The following is a 21,564-nucleotide window of genomic DNA, read 5'->3' on the forward strand; positions in this document are numbered from 1 at the left end:
ACAAGGCATGGTAATGGGTGACTTCAGTGATACTGTGATTAGAGGTGGCTCCTCGATTAATTCCTGGTCCACCTGGGGACATCTTTTAGTGGAAGCAGGTAAGTGCATCCAGTAAGTGAAATAAATGTGTCCATGATGTGCTGAAATGGGAGTCAGGGCTTGTTTTCCCAGCAAATTTTATCACTCATCCAAGTCTTGATTTGAAAAGCTTGGAATGCACATACAGGTATTGAACTTTTCATAGGGTCACATTAAGTGGGCAAACATTGTCTTGAGGCAAAGCATAGGAAAGATACAGCATAAAAGCAAATATAAATATTTTATGTATATTATTTGTTTGATTTATTATCTACATATTATGGGGTTTTATATATTTCTATACAATTTATATATAGTATCTATATAATTATCTAACTTCTTTCATGTGTAATCTTGGGAAATCATCACAGATTAAATTCATGGTGTGGTGTAACTGCAATGAATCACGTGCATCCAGTGAACATTATTTTAACTACCTTTTTTTTATTCCCAAATCCTCAGTCATTATCTAATCCTACTCTATCAAAGGTGCCAGCCTGTTTGCCACAAGTTTGAGTGACAGTTGTTGTAAATTTGTTTGACCTTGTGTATTCTTCCTTACACCTTTTACAAGAAGGTTCTGACCGTTTTGTTAAGTGCATGGTCCTGCTGATGTGTAAAATGCCAGCCTGGCATTATTTAGCAGGCTGAGCTCTTGTTGGAATTCAGTGGAAAAATAGGATTCTGAGTCCTGGACAATTATGGATGAGAGCTGGATGTAGCAGCTCCCCTCTGGGCAGACAGGTCAGGTCTCAGCCCCCTCAGTTCCTGTGGCTCAATCTACAGATAGATCTGAATGTCTGTCACTTTTCTGGTTTGCTAGAGGAAGGGGTACAGCTCTGGGGATTCCAGGGAAGTACCAGATTATCTCTGCTAATGCCAGTGGCCAGTTTATAGAATAAAGAAAGAAAAATAATGCTGCAATCTTACTTGATTGTGCTGATGGGCTGGTGGTTGTGATGATGGGATGGTGACTTCCTTTTCTGTTGGAGATGCCATTTAGGATTGAGTTTGGGAAAGGAGGGAATTCTTAACTAGTGGCTGCATCCTCTGTGTGGGGAAGCTGAGCTGGGTGATGAAACACCGAGTTCCTATTCCCTGATCATTAAATACACACGAGGAGCTGGTACAGATGGGCCACATTCCATGTTTTCAGAGCATATTTCAGAATTAATTGTGCTGACAATGTTTTAGAAAGAGCAGCTCCAGACTCTTTTCTCTTTGGCAACAGTGGCTTCTGGCTGCTGTCAGGCAGATGAACATGTTTCTCTGGGTTTATTATTTTGGGTTTGGCTCACATGCTCACTGTACAGATGACTGGGGGCACAGGGGAGCATTACCTATGTTCATTAACCAGCCTTCAGATACTTGCAGCAGTCAACAGCTTTTTACCTGAGCCCCTGTGGGTTTAGGAGAGGGAATAGCACTGGGCTAGATAAGGAGAGGTGGGAGGGAAGCCTGGAATAGGATCCAGGCTGTGCTGTTGTTTGTGGCCAGTAGAGATGGCTGTCAGGGATCCAGAGGGCTGAGGTCTGGTCTGTGGAGGATTCCAGTGTGGTTTAGTCTAGACTAAACATTTTTGGATGCACTGAGTCTATCACTCTTGCTCAGACTCCCCTGCCAGGGACTAATTGGAGCTGATGATTGCCTGCCCATGAGACTTGAGAATTCCATTTGGAAGGTGCTTTTTTTTTTTTGTTCTTTTCCTTGTTTCAAAAGCATTTTACAGGTTTTGGCAAGAGGCTATTTTTGGCTCTAAAATGACAAAACATATTTTCAGCACAGATTTAGGCATAGCTGTTAATATTCTCCAGATTCCTTAATTTAAAAATTATGCCAATTACAAACAAACAAAAATCCACCCCTCTCTCCAATTTAGCTAGCCAAATTTACTTTCTGCGCCTTTCTTTTCAGCCTATAAAAGCTCTTTCCTTCAGGCCTTGAAATGCAGAATGCATTCCTTCATCCTGGTTTTGATGGAGGTCCATTATATGTTTCTCATACAAAATTTGCATGTTGTGGTAGGATTTCCAAAGCATTCCTCCTCAGCCTCTTGTTTCTGTAGTTGGAGTCAGTGGGATCAGTGGTAGGCTGATTCTGGGCACCTGGGAAATCTCGTTCTTGCTCAGACAGTTTGGTTTTTGTTCATTCATATCTTATAAAACACTTTACCTGAATGGGCCTTGAATGCTTTTACTTCATTCTGAGTTTTCAACATATGTTACTTGACAGTGAGAACAGAAGGAAGGTGATATATAGTGTAATATAATTAATTTTAGGAATTTCTTTCCAATCTTATGAGGAGTTTTGAAGCATCTCCTCACCCCATGTCCAACCTTAAGGAAGAAACCTTAAGGGCAGACATTTTAATGGTGGCCAATGAAACAAAGAGGTTTTTGGAGAAGAGATATCAAAAGCCAATAATTATTAAAATTGAGGGGTTTTTTATAAACTCTTTTGTGTTTGTTTCCATAATGCTAATTCAGAAACAAAGGGATTTTGTAAAAGCTATGAAGTCCTTAATAATGCAGTTTTACTCCGTGTACATTTCCATATTCTTTTAAAATCAAAACCAGATCTAGAAGTAGCAGCAAGGGATCTGCAGAACTGGTGAAAAACAGAAACTTTGCAAAGGAAGGCAACTCTATCACATAAAGATCTTCAGGCTGCTGCCTCAAGAGATGGTGTTTATAAGCATAAATAGAGATTGGAATCAGCATAAGGCTGTGATTGGGATGAGATAAAAAGCTACTACTTCTCAAAAATCCACTTGAAGTGGGTCAGAGTTTGAGGGCCTGGAGTTAAAAGATCCAGTAATCCCCCTTGCATATGTTACTGTAAGGATCAGATAAGTATTGTCTTCTCTGTGTGTGGTGAAGGTAATTTCAATATTTCTCTGGAAGTCCTAGCTCAGCTGTCTGGCTGCATGGGAAGAAATGCAGACTCCCAGAAAAGTTCTCCTCACTTACTCATGGTTTTATAATTTCTATGGTAAAGCCTATTTTGTGATGAGTCAGGCAGTTCTGGCTCCTGTTTTGTGGGATAAAACTCCTGACATCCTGTATTCCTCCTGTCCCAGTAGCAGCCCTAGAAATCCTGAGATCTTCCAAGCTCATTCCAGCTCTCAGTAGAGATTTCTGCAGAATCTTTGGAGCAGCCTGGCTCTTGCAAAGAAATCTTCTCCTGGAGGGTCATATTCCTGCTTTACCCCTGCCTTGTCTGTGCCCTCTCATTCCTTGGAAAGACTTCTGAGGAAGTGGCAGCTGACTGACCCTAACAGGATCATAGGAATTGGACTCATTGACATTCCTCCTATAGATGAGGGAAATAGCTGACTGTAGGTACACACAGAGAACAAATGAGCTGCAGTGAGAAATGCTAATTCCAGTTCTAGACTGTCACGGTCAGTCCAGGTGAAAGTCAAGGTAAAAGGCTTTTGTAATTAAATTTTTTTTTTAAGAGTCCAAGGCTGGTCTTTAAATAAAGCATTTGCACTCACTTGTAGGAGCTTAAGCCAGTTGTGTGCCCTCTAATTACATCAGCCCAGGAATGGGGGTGTGGGAACAGCACCAAGTACTACAGGAGCTGCCAAGAGTGATTTCTTCCAAGCATCCATGCGGAATGTCAGCCTGTACTGAAGTCAGGGTGTATTTTAGCAGTAATGCTTTCACTCTCTGCCATGGGGTTAGTTCAGTCATGGCCTTGTCACAGGCAAAGTGGAAAATGCTGGAGGAATGCCACGTTAAAATACATAATGCCAGGGTGGGAAATATTGGGCTCTTATATTGTTGTAAAAATGAGGATATGAAAGACCTAAAACAAGGGCACAATGACCCATTTCATCTCAAATAGTAGAAACCATGAGACAAATAATATATATTAGCATCACTCCATTAAATCAATGAATTTGTCTTGATTTAGACCAGCTTATTGTCACAGTACATTTCTTATACTAAGGCAAACTGTACTTAGGAGAAGTGCAAAGGATTTTCTCTTAAAGAAACCTGAGATTTAAAAGAAGCAATAAAAAGTATAAGAGGCCTTGTCACATAGTTTGAATTTACCTGGCTGGTAGCCAGCAGCCCAAGGTTTGATTTGTATCCCAGCAGGTCACTGCAGACTAGAGCATTTGTGCTAAAATGTGCTTAACTTTGTTAAAAGGCAGCACAGACAGACAGTGTGTGATCAGTTATCAATTTTAAGAGAATTCCCTTAAGTTGTCAAGAAAACTGCTGCATGCATCCATGTGGCCTATTTTGCTATTTCTCCTAATATATTGTTTTGTTTTTACTGTAATTAAATGCATTACCTAGTCTTAATTCTTTCCAAATGGCAAAAAGAGGGCATTTTGCATCATCATAATAAAAGCTGAGATGCATTGTAACGGAATTAGTCCATTTATTAGAAAAAGGGTTTAAAAATCAATCAGTATAATTATTTTAACTAAGTCCATAAAGGATAAACAGTGTTCCTTGGCTCAGGTGATGCAGGTGGTGAACAATCTTACAAACCTATAACAAGCTTTATCTCTTACCTCAGAATAAGTCCGTGAGTAATCTCTCTCTCTTTTTTTTTTTTTAAATGCTCAGCACATTAGTTGTTTATTGTTACTTCTTGGTTTATCTCTGTCTTTAGAGTTAGAATTCCTTCAGTTTTGCCCAGGTTTCCACAGGAGCAGGATTAAACCTGCTAAAAGCCAGCAGTGGCATGAAAAAAGAGTGCCAGGCAGGCATTAGCCTCTTGGGAAGAGGAATTCCAGTAAGGAGCACTACCTCTCAGAGTGTCCTGAAGCCTTCCTTGAAATTGGAAAGTTATAATTTTAAACTGCTGCAACTGATGAAGATCTTGGCACTGTCTTGGATGATCAGCTCCCCACAGGCTCTTCTTCATCCTTCTGGCTGTGACTTGATTAAATGGATGGATTCTAAAGGGAAACCTCAGCAAACCACCTTTTGAGCTGTATTTATAGCATGGTGTTTTTCCAGAAACCAACTGGTGATAATTAATAGATAGCAGCAGCAGTGTGCTTCGTTTTCACAGAGCAATAACTCCTCTCAGAAGCAGCCCAAATTTCAGGCTGATGACAGTATTATTGTGTGGCAAATGGAGGTGTCGGTTCTGCTCCACCTCTCAGACTGGGAGGGAAATCATTTAGTGCTCACAGCAATCAGGAGTCATTAACATATTAATAGAGAGATAATATTTGCCTGTCTCTATCCCTGGCTGAGCTCTGATGCTCAGCCCACCCAGGCTCTGGTGATTGCTGCAGCCAAAGTCAAAATTCAGTCCCAAAGCATGGCCAAGGGGTGTAAGAGTGACAAAATGAGTCAGAAAATCAAAAAAACAGTGAAACCTGAAGAGGCTACTGCTGTTCTGTTTTCCTGTGCTGCAGGATTCAAACACTGAGGGAGAGGAGTGAAGGAAAGGATAAAGCTCCAGTTTACCTGCCTAGTGTGGGAAGGATAAATGAACGAGATGCAAGTGATTAGATATAAAGTGATCAGTGCTCCCTTTTTGATTCTTTCATCCTCTCACAGGTGACGAGAACAAAGACATACCTGAGAGAGTGCAGGGGGCTTTGAACAGATGCTGACTAAACATCTGTGGGATGTTGGGGAGCTGACCTCAGCATGGTGTAATGAAAGGAAACGCTGAGGCTGGGGTTTCTCAGGGAATGTTTGGCTGGTTGCTGACCATGTCTGCACCACTGCCATGTGGGGGACAGTTCACTCTCCTCTGAAGGGAATGTCTCAGTGACCGGTGCGGTGTCTGGATGAAGGGTGGGTGCTGCCTTTGCTCCATTTCACCAGCAGCCAACATGAGCAGAGGACGAGGAAAATCAGTTCTGTGAGTCAGCTTGGCCAGTTCTGAGTTTGTGTTGATCAGGGATACAAATCGTTGAATAAAAGTGATTTTGTGTTAATAATGGGATGGGAGTTAATGTGTGGGATATGTGAGGCTTTTAGGAGAGCCACAGGGATATGTTCCCTTGGGACAGAAGTCCCTTTCCATGTTGCAGAATACTTATGTCACATGTGGGACAGTAAGAGCATGTTAATCTTCAGCCCTTTCCATCCTCAGTCCTTGCAAAGGGAGACAGCTCTTGGCATCACTCTGGGCTCTGTGCAGAGGGACTGTCTTGTGTCCTTCCCCAGCAGAAAACATCCATTTTATGCTTTGTACCTTTCTTGAGGGGAGAATAAATTTTGGGACTGTCACTGATTCCTTTTGTTCTGACTTGATTGGGGGGGGATAGGACAGGGAAGGGTGACTCTTCTTTGAGATGACTAACCTAAGAAAAACAAACATTGCTGGCACCAGAAAGGAGAGGAAATCAATGACTGTCTGCTGTAAAGGAACAGGCAGGAGCAGCACAGCTGCCTCAGCAGCTCTGCCCCACCTCAGTCTCCAGTGCAATGTGCATTGATTGGGCTGTCTGCTTTGGAACACTCCTTTGGCAATGCTTATGTGGTAAAACGGAGCTCAGTGGACGTGGAGGAGGTCAATGGATTTGAAAAAAATCCAGAACTTACTGAAGTTTGCTGGATTGAGGCCATGAGATGGATCTGTCAGTGTGTGTCAGGTATGAATTTTGCACTCAGTGGTTCGTTTTCTCTGGATAAATGGCAACTAAACACAACCTAATCTTTCCAAGAGCAAACCTTCTCCAGTTTAATGAGAGTGAGAAAGTCTACCCTTACCATTCCTCGTCCAACCTTCCAGAAGTTTGATATTGCCCTATGTATACCCTGAGAGAAGGATCCTGTACTTCAGAGTCTTCATCATGGTACAGGAGCACCTAAGTTGGTTCTACCACCTCTGTTTTCTTCTGGTGTGAAGTTGCTGAGATAATATCTGTGTTTAAGAGAAATGAAGTCAGAGTTCAGAAAATCCCAGCCCTAGGGGCTGTTCAGACATTTGAATGTATTCACTTTTACATCATTTCAGTAGGAGAACTTTGGGAAATACCAGCTGTCTCTCTCTCAATTTTCTTTTTCTATGGACTCTCCATTTTGCATTTAGGTCCTCACCTTCCAAGGAAGTATCTCAGCCTTTTTCATATTTCACTCTCTGCTTTGTTATTGCTGTTTCCCCTGCCATTCTCTGCTTATACTCTCTTCCTGGGGAAGTAGGAAGATTCAGGTGTTCATACCCGAAGAATTATTAGTGCTGTAGTTTCAGCTCTGAAATTTGCAGCTTTCCCTTGCTTTCCTTGAGCTGATGGAACCCTCTGTGTGGGAGCAGTTGCACGGATTTTCTGCATAGGTCACGGGGTAAGCAATTATTCTTAATACATCCAGGTAAAATCTACAGTTGTATCATTGCAGCACAGCTCCCTGCCATTCCAGTAGGAACATCCAGCTGAAACGGATGGTGCTTTGCCAGGATGGAAAAGGAATCTTCCTTAGGACAACACTTCTCCTTTTCTTCATCTGAAACTGTGCCCTTTGTATTAGCACCATTTTTTCAGCTTGTTGTTCTAACTCATTTTTTCTGAGGATCAGAAAGATTTCTGCATGGAGCATTTATTTAAAATATTTTAATATATAAGACATACAGATCCAACTTGAGCCTCATTAAAAGATGTTTGCCAAAATTGGAAAGCCTTCGGAGGCCTATTAGAGTGAATTATCCTAATTAGAAGCATGAATTCTGTCTAACAGCTCAAACTGCTTCAGTGGATCTGGATTTTTTCCCAAAACCTGCCAAAATTTAAGGACCAATGTCTGTGTGGCTTCCCTGTGCCTTGTAGCCAGGACAGAGAGCAGCCAAGTACTGTCTCTGCCAGCTCTATATTCAGAGTATCATTGAAACAAAATGCTTAAGTAGCAGCAGAAACTGCTTTGGCTTTGCTGAGCACGTGTAAGATGTTTTTAGATAAGACTTCTCATTATTGTTGTGTACAGAAAGGACCTACTTTTCTCCCTGTAATAATTTTATACAGATGAGCAGTGGGAATTAAACCCCATTTCTAGTCTCTGCTGTGAGCCACTCAGGAGCGTGAAACACATGGAAATGAAGGTCCAAAGCACTCAGATTTGTCATTTTGAATGTAGTGTCCCCACTGTTCCTGGCCCAAGGTTTCGGGCGAATGTTCCCAAAGAAGAAGTCACTTTGTGTAAACTATCTCTACTTTGTCTGCTCTAATTATAAAAGCATCAAGGGGTGTTTCCTTCCCCATAAAATTCTCTGGCCTTACACTGCCAGATGTGGCCATAAGTCACACAGCTGTAAATCAGGCCAGTCCCTTTCTTCCTCTTGCTGAAACCTGCCATTCTCAGCTGCTCTTTGCTTTTGCTTCCCCCTCAGAATTAAAAGGTATTGTCACAATATGAACCGTAAACTTAATCTCCATTCTTACTCGGCTTTTCTGAGGCTGATAAGCAGTTTGAAATGGTGATGTGTTACTGGCAGTGCTCATTTGGGGTTGGAACTGCCTGGAGTGGTGCCCTGGAACCGATTCCCGACGCGGGAACCCTGGCCCCGGCCATATGTGTAAGTCTTCTGGCACCTCCTCCCTTGCAAAATGAGGAAGGTTTTTGCCTCTCTGGTTTATGCTGTTTTACGTACTGCACATGCTGATGGCATCCAGCTGGTGAGTTACTGTGATCCCGAGACCTATAAAGAGCTGGATATAAAAGCTGGAAAGGTAACTAATCCTTTTGAAACCAGGCACCCACTTCCAAGTTCAAGCGACTTTCCATGTAGGATTGCTGGATAGAGCAATTTTTCAATTCCAGATTTGACATGGAAGCCCCATTTCTTATTCTCTAAATTAGTTTTACTTCTTGATTAGCTCATTCTGTGCAGAATATCCTTCTTTCTTGCTGCCTCTTTGTGTTTTCTCCTGGGTAGCAATTTGCAAAGGGCTCATCTTAGAACTCATTTTCACTTCTGAGTTGCTGGAGTCTTCAGGGAACACCCACCTCCTCCAAAGGCGTAAGTCAGTGCAGGTTCTCTTGAATTCCACCCATGCCAGCTAGAATATTTGGATACTCGCTCCTTCCTGAAGAAAACAATACTGGCAACTACTTTAAACTTTTTATGTATTAGCTAGAAGTTGTGTTTGAATCTGGAATCACGTAGGAGACGTCTTCTGTAGGATACTCCCTTAGTTACATTTCTTTAGCCATATAATTTTTGCTAATAAACAATATTATTCCTGCCCAGTAGCTATGCTATAGTAAAATATTACTGATTTTTCCTCTGGGACTGACATTTCCAGCAAAATGTGTCTGTTGCATTTTCTGTAAATGCTGTTTTACACAGAAGTTATTTATTTATTAAACCATAAGGAGTTGATGGAGGGGTTTCTTCAATTCTATTTCATGTGGGAAATGCTGTCCTAAAAAATGGTGTCTCTGGAAGGGATGGAATCAAGCGATGTACAAGGAGGAGCAAAGGTGCAGATAAATGTAATAATGTCTTTAGATGGCTGTTTGAATGCAGCAGCTGCCAAGTAGGTTAAATAGCAGCATTTTGCAATGCAAAAGCTGCTTGAAGCTGATAATTATCGTGCCTTTGAGAAAGCAAAGTCCTCTCATTATAAATACGTAATGAACTATGAATCTCCATCTCAGGCACAACTATCTGAGATGAAATCTTTTTCCAATTTGCATTGTTCAAATAATTATATCTGGCCGGGGTCAGGGTTTGGATAATGCATTCCCAGCCCCTGGGTTTATTCGCTGGCTCCAGGACCAGCCCACAATGTCAAACAGCCCGGAGAGGTTTCGCATTGTCTCTGTTTTGGCTGTTCTCAGCCGTGCTGCTCCTTCCTGCTGCAGTCTGAGCCGTGCCGCCGTCGGAGAAGTGCTTCTCCAGGCTGTGCCTTGCCTTGTTTCCTGAAGCTTTGCTTTCCAAACAGCACATCCACTTAAAATGCAGAGGCTTCGTTTAAGCTGCATTCCTGGGAGTGATCCTCTTCCCAGTTCCAAGCAGTAACCACAGTTAAAGCAGTACCAGAGAGCTGGTGTGTGCAGCGAGGCTCAGCTCCGACAGCAACATCTGGATTTGTTAGGATGAGCTGGAGGCTTTGGGAGCAGCATTTGCTGTCTGTTTTGGTCAGCCTGTGTACATGCTTTATCCTGTGCCTTGTGATGGGGTGGCCGGGAGAGCAGGGTGGGATGATAAGGAAGCTAAAGTATGGGGAGGGAGTAAAAAGGGACTTTGCAAATGCAAATCCATGTCATTCCCAGCACCCCGAAGGTGCCCGAGGCAGTCCCCTCATTGTTAAGTCAAATGTGCTGCATGAAATGCCGGGTGGTTTCAGTTTGTGTGAGCCATTCAGAGGATGGAAAGCATGGAAATGAAGGTCCAAAGCAGTCGGAATTGTCATTTTGATTGTAGTCTCCCCACTGTGCCTGGCCTGAGGTTTGAGGTAAATGTTCCCAAATAACAGTGGCTTTGTGTAAAATATCTCTACGTTACCTGCTCTAATTATAAAAGCATCAAGGGGTGTTTTCTGCCCCATCAAAAAAAAAGTTCCATTTGAAGGCCTCTTCCTCAAAGAAGTAGGTGGAAGTTTTAAAAGAAATTCCCTCCAGTCGTTTCAGTTGGGAAGAGGCTGTTTTCCTACACAGTTGTGCAGTGACAGCCCCCATGGCACTGTTCCCCTTATCCCTGCTGGCAGTCAGAGCTCTAACATCACAAGGATGTGCCAGCAGTCCCTTCACTCTGACTTTCCACGGGTATTAAATCCCTCAGGGAACTGGAGTGACCTCCTCAGGGTCGCTTTTCTTTAGGTGCTGTGATGCTGCATAAATGTGAGCTGTCACCAGGTGCTGCTTGTACTGGTGACACCTGTTCTTCCCAGACCTGCACTGCCAATCCATTGTCTGTAGCTGCAGACAAATGAGCTGCCTCTGTGTTCCTGGAACTCAAAGTGACCTGGATGGCATTTGCTTTTATTCAGCAGCCTGTGCGTGAACTCCCAGTGAGTGTTCTCTTAAAAAAAAAAAAAAGGAACAGCAACTGGCAAACTGCCTGGCACTTGAGGACACTTAAATCCTGTGCACCTTTAATTCCATTTTCTTTTCGTGTCTTTTGACTTTAAATTCTGCAGGGTTGTCTCTTGTCCTGTGTTTTCATCCAGTACCTTGCACAGCAGAGGCACCGTCTGGGCTTGCAGCTTTCACCTCAGTGCTGATTTTGAGGATGAAGAATCACCTCTTACCTTTCTCAGGTGAGGTTAAATGTCACTTCAAGTATATTTGAGATGTTAAAGTAGATTTCTGATGAAGATGAGTTGATTTTCTCTCTTGTGCTATATGTGCTGGAGCTTTTATGTGTCTGGAAGCGAGCATGTTTCCTCTTCCTAGAACACAGAATTCACAGATTACATCACTGAGTGACATTTTTTTAAAGCTGATTTTTGTGTTCAACAGTTTGTTTCTTTTCTCTGTAGCTCAAGGAAAGGACATGAAATGAGCCAAGAGCATTGTGTGAGTCAAGAGGTGCAGAAGTGCTGCCAAGCAGTGGCTCCCACCGTGTTGGGAATGGTGAATTCCAAAGAAATGGCTCTGTGGTGCAGCTGGCAGCAGCAGCAGCAGCAAGGTCACCCACAGAAAGGAGCCAGGCAGCAGGTAAGAGTCTCAGTGTCTCACTTGTCCATCCAGACACTTTGTGGTTTCCCACTCTGTGGTGTGGGGAGCACATCAGCAGGTCACCCTTGGAACACTCTGGATGCTGAGCAAAGTAGGAAGAAGGTGAGAGTGAGGAGCAGGGAGGGAGGGAGTTATTGATTTGGGACTGCAGCAGTGAGAAGGGAGCCAGCCCTCTGACTGCAAAGGTTTTGCCTCGTTCACAGAAATAAGTAACCTGAGGTACAAGATTCTTAACACTTCAGCAAGATATTTCTTTGTCCTCTGTTGGCTTCTTCCAGTTCTAGACAGCTATGCCTATCTAATTCCAAACTGATTCCAGCCAGTCTGCTGCTGTACTGGCACTGTTCCAGCCTACCTGTGGCTGTGTGTGCCCTGTTAACTGAGTGCCTGTACAGCCCCAACGTTCAGAAGCAGCTGCATCACCTCCCCATTTGAAATTAGGTACTTGAAATAATCTTTACTTGGTGAGAAATAAAGAATATTGCCTAATAAAGGTAGCTCTAACTTTCTGGATATTTTTTTTAAGACAGTACCAGCCCAATATCTTTCTGTGTTTATTTAAATGGGAAAAGTTTAATCTTCAAAAAGCAGGGCCTACTGAGACTCCCTCAGTCACAACCATTAGTTACTTTGCAAAAAACAGTGTTTTCAGCTCAGACTTTTCATGTCACAGTCTTGGCATCAAATATCTTGTAGTAAATCTAATTTCATAGCTTGGACTGCACCCAACAGTGGGATTATACCTTGAGTATCCTATTTGAAAAGGCAGAGCATATTGTGCTGAGTACAGGTGCAGAAACAGCAAGCCAGCTTTGCTCTGAAGTGATGAAAACCAATTTCCTGGGAAGGGAGCTGTATATTTTCTCAGAACTTTAGGCAGCAGAATATTAAAATGTGTCACTTCTGGACATGCAGGTTTAGATTTCATTTTGTTTCAGTTCCTTCTTGCTACATTGCAATCCTAAATTAGGATTTAATTCCAAGAAAAGATTTTATACCAGTATCGAAACTGAAAAAAAATATCCAAGCCTGGATTTTTTGAAGCTTCAATATTATTAGGAAATCCCTAGTTCAGGATTTAAAATCAGTAAGACTCTGATGGGTATTTTTTCCATTTTTTTTTTGCTCCTAGGCTAATTCCTAGGAAAATTTAAAATCTTTAAAAATGGTTAACAGTTAAATCATTAATTTTTCTCATTTCCTGCTTTTACACTTTGAATTCAAATGATATGTACACGTATCCCCTGGCAAAGCACTCAGGAAGCTAAAAAAATAAGAACACTTATATGGGATTATAGATGTTTCCTGTTCTTCACGTGCTTAAGTGTTTTACTGTAGCACAGGGCTTCATAGACCCCTAAGGAAAAGTTCTGACAAGTATTTTAGGGGTAATCTGGTTTCTCTGTATCACACTGAGTACTTTTGGCATTTAATCCAGAATTAATTTTCAACAGGTACCTGTGCAGTCAAAAGCAAATCTTTCTGTTTTTCATTTACGAACTGTTTCTGTGCATATGATGGCATTGCTTCAGTAAAGTATAAATACTTAAATTATATCATGGAAGAAGTAATTCCTGTATTTCCTTCATCTGTTTTGAAGGACTTTTCTCCTTTTGAGGCTGATGTTGCAGCTTGTCTTTAAAGCCACTTGGACTCCTTCACCTTACTGCTTACATTGCAGATTTAGCAGGAACAGTCTCCTTGACAAGGAGACTGTCTTGGAGATCTCCACCATTTGCCAAATTTTGTTAAAATTGGACAGTAAAACCCAAACATATTAAGGAAACACATATGTACACACAGTCATAAAAGAAGTCTTCTGTATAGAGTAAAATAGCAAAAAAATACAATTATTTGCACTTTTCCATCATGTAGCTTCAACTTAATCCATTTTCAAGATGTCTTAGTGGCCTGTATGTTGACTTCTAATGAATGGTAGCAGTCAAGAAGATGAAGAACTTGAAAATGTAGCCTGTACTGACAGTTCATCACTCCCTTGATTCTTAGATAAATCTGCAAAGTGAGAGGGTGAGACCAAAGATCTTTTTCCACTAAATTTAGACTTCAATGTTGACAATGGTGTATGGGAATGCCTGTAATGGGAGAAAAGACCTCCCCAATGGAAAATAATGTACCTTGGGTCGTATCCTCACTGGCAGGAAAGGTGTTTACTTTAAAGAGATGCTTTTAAATAAGAAGTGAAAGGTTGCTCAGTTTATCAGCCAGACTGAGAAGGCCAAGGGTCCTTTGATAAGGAGTTTCATACCAGCAGGAGGGTTTCCAGAGTTGTTAGCTTGGGCTCTGTCTTTTTTAACTGTCCAAAAAGTTTTCTTTCCTACCATACTTCTTCTTTTCACTTGGTGCCTCTTCCTTTTGTTTCTTCTTGTTGCAACAATATCCTTTATTAATCTGTATTTTAGGTTGAAATCCTGTAATCCCTTTGGTGAGGTCAGGTACTCACCTGGTGGCATTCCAGTGTTTTCTAAGGAACTACACCAGTTTGTGCCAGCTGGGGATGTCTCCTTCTTCTGTATCACTGTATAAAAAACAGGAGTGCTTTGGTGTAGGTAGAGTGGGATTAATGTCAATAACTATGTTGATATTTGGCAAAGGAATCTTGAGCAAGTATTGTGCTGCTGACTCACACGAGGTGGGCAGTCCCAGCCCAGGCCAGCACAGATGGAGCACATCAGTGAAAGCTTGGATGAAAAAAAGACATGGATGAAGGGCTGGGAATGGTATTACGGGATAAATGAAAATGGGAATAAAGCATTGCTGTGCTGTCAGCACTCAGGAGCCATCAGGAGGGGGAAGTCAAAGCCCAGGCAGGGTCGCAGCCTCCGTTGCCTGCGATGGTCCTTGGGCTGGGCCCACCAAAGGGACTCAGTTTTCCTTCCAATGACTCACTATAAAGGCACCTCTTATCCTCCAGCTATTTTGGAACCTATTTTGGGCAAACAGACAAACATTTTATTGGACAAACGTGATTGTCACTCCAGAATATTGCAGGTTATTTTCAATGCTGGTTTCTCTTTTTTTTCCAGTCCTCAGGGCTCTCTTTGAGCCCTTCAGATGTATTTGCCTACTGTTTTTGCCTCCCATACTTGAGGCACACCGAGGTGTTTTATACAGTGATGGGTTAAATATAGAAAGTGCCTTGGAAAGGCAGAACAGAGCAACCACTCAATCACTTCACACATGGAACACTGGACAGTAAATGAAGGGCTTCAGTAGCAGCAGGGCTGGGATTCCTGACCTCTGACAGGCACCCCTCCCACTGAGGGTGATTTTAAGGAGTTACTGTTGATTTCTTTCCACTCTGCCCCTTATCAGAGGGGACAGCTCACTGCTGGCACAGATGGCCCAGGAAGGTAACTTTAAATCATCCAGACCTCCGGAGTGAGAGCCAGATTTCAGTGTGGGAAAGCCTTCCTATAAACTCAGCCCAATACTTAAAAGCCTTTTAAATGACCTGAGCTGATGAGTGGTTTTGCTGTTTAAATCATGTGGAATACAGAGCTTTACAGAGTTGTAAAGAAAAATAGATAAAATTATGCACTGTTTTATTTTATTTGTCTTTAAGGCGTTAGATTCAGTAAAACCTGCAAAGAACAAGAAGTTAATGTACTGCAAAAGATAAAAGTGGTGTTACCAGAACATGCTGCTGCCAGCCCAAAGGGTTTAAAAAGCCAGCCAAAAATTACTGAGACTGACCAAAAAGTGCTGAGATTAGTCACATTTTAGTATTCTATGTGATTGCTTTTTAGGCTTTCCACAGAAGGTTTTGAGGAAAAGGTTTAAATACTCACGTTGTAACATGTGAGCCTCACGTTCAGAAAGTCTTTTGGTTTTTGTTAAGGAAAATGGGAAGACTGTGCCAGTATGTCTTGTAGGGCAATTAGAAACACCATATCCTAAGGGGGATAAACAAGACTGAAGGGCTCAGCCACTGACTGATGGATCCTGATCAGTGGTTTGGGTAAGTAGGAAGTGAAGGGGATCACCCATGTCCCAGAGATGGCTGGATTAAGGAGGGTTTCTAGTTTCTAGAATATGGAATCAGTGAGCACTGAGCTGGCACTCACTTTGCCCAGGGTTTGAATTCCCTCACTTGCCTGTGCTGAATTCAAGTTCTAGTTGAGTGTAGAATGAAGCCTGTGAAAAGACTGTGGTATCAAGTGTCTCTTCCACAAAGCAGCAAGGCAGCAAATAGCAAATTAAGAGACTAGGAAAAAGATCATGTGTGATGCTGCATAGCACCCTGGGAGAATCATTAAAGGAGAGCTTCTTTATTTTGTTTTACTCTGAATAGTGATGGTCTAAGCCCTTTCTTCCTTTGAGATTAAAACCCACATTTTTCTTTAAGATGCAGTTCTTTTCTAATAAGAATCCAAGTTTACAAATTCTAATTGTTTGGCTATTTCACTAGAGGACATTGCTCAGTACTTTCACTGAAGGGACTCTTGCTCAGGCTCTGACAAAGGAAAGCCAGGTGAGGGATGTTGGCAGTGGCAGTTACTGATATTTTAAATTTGGCTTGAACTTCCTCAGAGGATGAACTTCCCATTTGAAGCTGAATGCTACACTTGTGTTTTGGACCTCCTGTAATTTGTCCTAAAGTCAGAACCTGCTGCACAGACTGGGAGGCTGAGGGGAAGCTAAGATTCCCAATTAAAGTTGGAACTGTAAGGTAAGGAATATGCTTTAATTATACTTCATTACTACTCTAAGTCCACTAAAACCAGCAGAATGCTTGGGCCCTTGAGCTTGTGGCTGTTCATGTTCCTGCACAACTTTTGAATTCACTGGCTGAACTCAGCTGAATCCAGTAAATCCACAGAGGTATCAGAGCTCCAACAAAGGACACGTGTTGTGTGACTTGGCACACAACTTGAGGCTCAAGAGGGGGAAAAATGGTATTACTGGTTACACTTTGCAAAATGTACCATGGTTTCATTTGGGAAATAAAGATGGAAAGAGGAGAGATTGAAATCCCTTAATTATGCTGATCTTGATAGTGTGATATCCTTTTAGAAATTCTATTGGACAAAAGGAAACCTGAGTGTTTTCTTAGTCTTCAGATGCTTTGCCATTTTTAATTGTTTTCAAAATGAAGTGTTGTGTGTTGCTGGAGCAGACAACACTGTAGGGCACCTCCTGGAACCAGGGGCCACTTAAACTGAGCATTCCAGTCTAGATAAAGGTGTGCAAACCAAATAAATCGATAAAGAATTATATTTTTAAGCATTTCTCCATACAGTCATCGTACAGAAGCAAAAGTGCACTTTGAAACCCCCAAAAGAGAGGGGAAATAGGACATAGGTCACAAATACTGCAGTGAGGAATTTCAGTAGGAACAAAGCTGAGCTTTTAAAATTGATTTTAACCATTTCTCCTTGTAACAACATAGTATAGATATATGCTTGTCTGTTGTGTTGGATGTCATAAACACTGATGAGCTTGACTAACCAACAGAAAAGCAGCAGGAAGCAATGAAGAGTCTGTGTTTATATATATTTCCCCACATCTTTTCATGTACACCCTTACCTTTGTGTAACTACACCACTAACCTGAGGTGAATTTTCAGGTATTATCCTGCAACTTGTTGCAAACAGTCTGGAATGTAAATTAAATCCTAAAATAATACCCTGTGTAGTATTACAATCCCTTTTTTTCATGCAGATTAGAATATCTGACCATCCCATGCTGTCCTGGGGGTTTCTGGAGCTGCAGCCCCTGTGCCATAGCACAGCTCTGGAGAATGCCCAGGTGGTGACAGACTGTCACATGCTGGAATTGGAGCTGGCAGAGCAGCCTCCTTTAACTCCACTGGGATTTATAGATGTATTTATATACTTGAAACCAAACATGAGCATCCATGTCATGGTCCCTTCTGCTCGAGGTCTCCCTTTCCCTCCCTCCTCTTTGGTGCCTGGGTTTGGAAGTTCTTGCTCCTTCTACTTTTGTTAAAAGTTGCCCAGAGGTTGAGCAAAAGTATCGCTGTGGTAGTTTCCCCTCTTCAGCAGCATCCAAGGTATTGTTTCCTCTTCTCTTCCTTTTCCCAGGAACAGCAAGCAGCTCTGTTGAATGGATTCCTCCATGAGGTTATTGTGCAGGTCAGGAGGTTAGCTCACTTTTGTCTTTTTACTCAACTGCTGCAGAAGAAATCCTCTGTGAGTTCTCCTGAATTGTAAAGGCTGGTAAGAAAGAGAAGCCGAAGTCATCCATTAATCCCCAGACCAAGTCCTATTGAAGCAGCTGCAGTGAAAGCTCTCACACGCTGCCCTGGAAATAACCCCGGCTGTGACGTGGTGAGATGACCCTAGGTAAGGTCAGAAGCTCAGTTCTCATTTTCTTTTAAGCTTCTGGTTTTTAAACAGTATTTGGGGTTGTGCCTCATGGATGTGTTGAGCTCTTAAAGCAACTGGATCCTCGTGGAGAGCGAGCGGAGATGGGGAATCTGGACAGGCAGGGGTTTATCTGCTAAACATTGCTGCTTTCTCGCCTCAAATTACTGTTGTTTTGGCTTAAATATTTAATGACCATGACCCCATGTGAGAGCAGCAAGTGGTATCAGGATTTTAGCTTAAGCCGCTTTGTGGAGACAAAGCACCTGTTTTAATTCCTTCTGGAAATGGAAGTGATTTGGAAGCGTCCCAGCAAATTCAAGTCAAAGTATTAATTCCTGCCCGCCTGTATGCCTTCCCAGGAAGTGTGTGGATTGGAAGGATCTGTGCACACAGCTCCTGGCTGGGATTTTCAGAAGGGCTAAGGGTGCCAGGGGTCTCTGTCCTGGCATCCTGTGATGCCAGGATGCATTTAATGGAGAGATAGTGGCATTGGCTGTTTGCCTCTTTTCTCCATAGACACTAATATAATAATCATGCAAAGCTGATGTGTAGGGTTATGGTTAGGTGGGATGCAGTCTGCAACTTCCCCTGGTCCTGGTCAACGTGCCCTTGGAGCCGCTGGCAGCTTCCAGGAACGGCGTTATCTCTTGGGATCCAACGGCAGTGGTTATTAAAACACTGTTAAAACATTTACGTCGGGACTGCTGGCAGCCCTTCTCCAGCTGCTGGGTTTGTTCTTGTGTCATGGAATGGCTTTCTGGGATAGAATCAAAGAAACTGCTGTGACAAAAACTACTGGTGTGACAGATTTGAAGTATTTCATGAGGTAACCAGGTAACATCCTAACTCTTTGGAGCAGGGAGATCCAAGCTGGAACTGAATCAGCCACTCCCATTGGCACTGAGGGAACTGACTTTTAACAGGATATTACTGATTTTTACTTTTCATTTTTAATTTCTGTGGTGCAGCTTTTGCCTTTTCTGAGTTTAGGGAGTCACATCAGGAGAGCTGATTTTCATTATGTTTGAGAGGTAAGGGAGTGTTGGAAGTGTGCAACCTCCCTCCTTCCAAAGGGAAACTTGTTTTGTGTGAATCAGGGACAGAAATGCAATCACTGAAAAAATACTCACTTTCTCTCCCTGCAGTCATCCCCCTCCCCAAAAGTTTCTATAAGAATGTGACTAAAACCAAAGCACTTGCTAAGTTACAAAGGAATAGTGTGGAGCTGGTGAAGCCAGCGGGAGGTGCACATAGAATCCCTGAATCGTTTAGGTTGGAGAAGACCTTCAAGATCATCAAGTCCAGCCATTAACCTAGACATGGAACAGGGTTATCATTTCTTTTGAGGATTCAGGGTGGGTTTATTTGCATTTTACTTGGCACACATCTTTTCAAAACTCGCCACCTTAGAACAGGAATAATTTTATGGCATGTACCTATTATACAAAATTCACAACCACTACCTCCTTCCTTTCCTTTTTATTTTTCACAATGTACTTTACAACTGCAATTTTCGTGTCTCACATTTTTTTCTCTCCGGTTTCCTGTGGTTAAATCTCGACCATAAATCTTAGGCTGCTTTGTTAAAAATAACAGGTGCACTATATTTCTTCATGTAACAATCTGCTAGATTAATAGTGGCTTTAAAACAATTAACTATGTCTGTTTGGTTTAATAGTCTGTTTTAATGCACCATGAAGGAGAAACTGGAGGCATTGTCACTTACAGAGTGCTTGTGTTTCATCTGCAGTCTGGTGATCCTTGTCTGGCATCTTGGTACTGGGATCCCCTTCTTACACAGATAATGCCAAAAAAAGATTCTTGTGCAGGTTTGGAACTGAAATGACAAGTCACTGGGTGGCAAATGAGGTTAAAATTAATTTAACCATGGTATCTCAGCCAAAAAGGCTTTAGGAGCATGACTGGAGTTGTCACACAGGGCAGCTGGAGAGGAGGTGGGTTTCTGCATTGTAATGGCAATATTTTAGACATAAAATTTGATTCTTGTGAATTCTACTTTTTATTAAGGCTGGAAACCTGAGCAGGTCCTGGACACATGTTCTGGTGTGTCACAGAGTAGGATCTGGGTCTCCAGCCCTGCCTCATGGGGGATCCCCCCCTTGGCTTATATTTCCATCTGGGCAGGCTCCATGGAGAAGGAGAACCTGAGGCACAAGGTCATTAAAGGAAGGCAGGATTTTACACCAAAGCCAAGTTTCAGCAGAAAGAACAGAATTAATGCTTTCCAAACTGGCTGCTTGTAAGAAAGATCATCAAATGCACATAGCAGGTCAGAAGCTCAGTAAATTATCATTATTCCTAAATATCAGGAAATGTCACTGCAAAATTGAGCATTAAACCACGTATGTGTGCAGGATTGGTGAAGACTGGGATTTGTCTGGACTATAGGTATTATTCCTAGATGTTACATTTAAATTACACTATACATATGACTCCTAGATGTGATAGTTGAGTTTACAAGGGGCTTGTCTCAAAAAAATCAATATTTGAAGCCTGTATTAAGTAGTATTGCAAGAACTCCTGATCAGGAACTTCTCTTGGTCCTTTAAATTTCTCAGTTTGAGTTCTTGCTCCAGTTAAACGTTACTTTGAAATTGTTTTGTGTGCGAGAGGATGTGAGACCTCATGGAGACGGTGCTCCAGATAGGTAATGCCACATTTTACTCCCCAGAATGTTATCCCTGCCAAGTCCTGCTGCAGCCTTCCTGCTCCAAACCTTGGCCCTGTGCAAAGCCTTCCAGATTTCAGTGCCTCTTTGCTTCAGGGCCCAACCTCAGGTTCATAAAATATTTGTCGCTGTCAGTCTCGTGCCTCAGCCAAAGCTGCACAGATGCGGAAAGCCTGAGGGATTTTAGAATTGCAAATGCTTAACAGATTTTTAACAGATATATATATGTACATGCATATGTAAATACATATATGCATATGTATGTATATCAGACTTGAAATACAACACGAAATCTGTGATTTCTTTGATAATAGTGGGGCCAAGCTGGGCTGTTGGAGATGAGAAATGGCTTTAACTGAACTTCCAAATACTGCTTCAATTTACATGTGTTACAGCTGTGGCACTCGCTCTTGTTTTTTAGTAGAAATAATGAGGCATCTAATTTTAACACCTTATTTTTGCTCCCTTACAATTCTGTCAAGCCTTTGACAGACCACAAAACAGAATATCTGCCCTGGCCCCCAGCCCTGTCTGTTGTGTATCTTGGTTTCTTTGACATTTAGAAACTTTTTAAGCCAGTTTGGGAAAGTTCAGAAATGGAGGAGGGGAGGTAACAGACACAACACTGTATCGCAAGGGTGTTTTTAAGATCATAGGAACAGCTCTCCTAGAGGTGAGGAGTTTGGATCCCTGTGTCTGTGGGAGGTGTCCCTGGCCATGGCAGGACTGCAGCAGGTGTAAGGTCTCTTCCAGGCCAAGGCAGTGATTCTGCCATGCCAGAGGCTGCCCCTGTCATCAGCCTGCAGGAGCACTGGGGCTGTGCAGGTCCATGGTCACCCAG

General features: G+C 42.3%; 1 protein-coding gene across 2 annotated transcripts in view; it reads left to right on the plus strand.

The window, feature by feature from the left end:
* Positions 1–15,375: 15,375 nt before the first annotated feature.
* ADAMTS3 (ADAM metallopeptidase with thrombospondin type 1 motif 3) overlaps positions 15,376–21,564 on the plus strand; it is a 64,818-nt gene continuing 58,629 nt past the window's right edge. Inside the window, exons 1-2 of one of the 2 annotated variants that reach the window (XM_051794504.1) lie at positions 15,376–16,374; positions 17,750–18,010. In XM_051794504.1, coding sequence (XP_051650464.1) covers positions 18,001–18,010 — 10 coding nt within the window. In that variant the 5' untranslated portion in view covers positions 15,376–16,374; positions 17,750–18,000. The remainder of the gene's footprint in view (positions 16,375–17,749; positions 18,011–21,564) is intronic. The other variant, XM_051794505.1, reaches the window with a different exon arrangement.

Source organism: Manacus candei, unplaced genomic scaffold (genome assembly GCF_025592945.1).
Source record: "Manacus candei isolate 608988 ecotype Guabito, Panama unplaced genomic scaffold, ASM2559294v1 h1tg000039l, whole genome shotgun sequence".
In the NCBI taxonomy this organism is placed as follows: Eukaryota; Metazoa; Chordata; class Aves; order Passeriformes; family Pipridae; genus Manacus; species Manacus candei.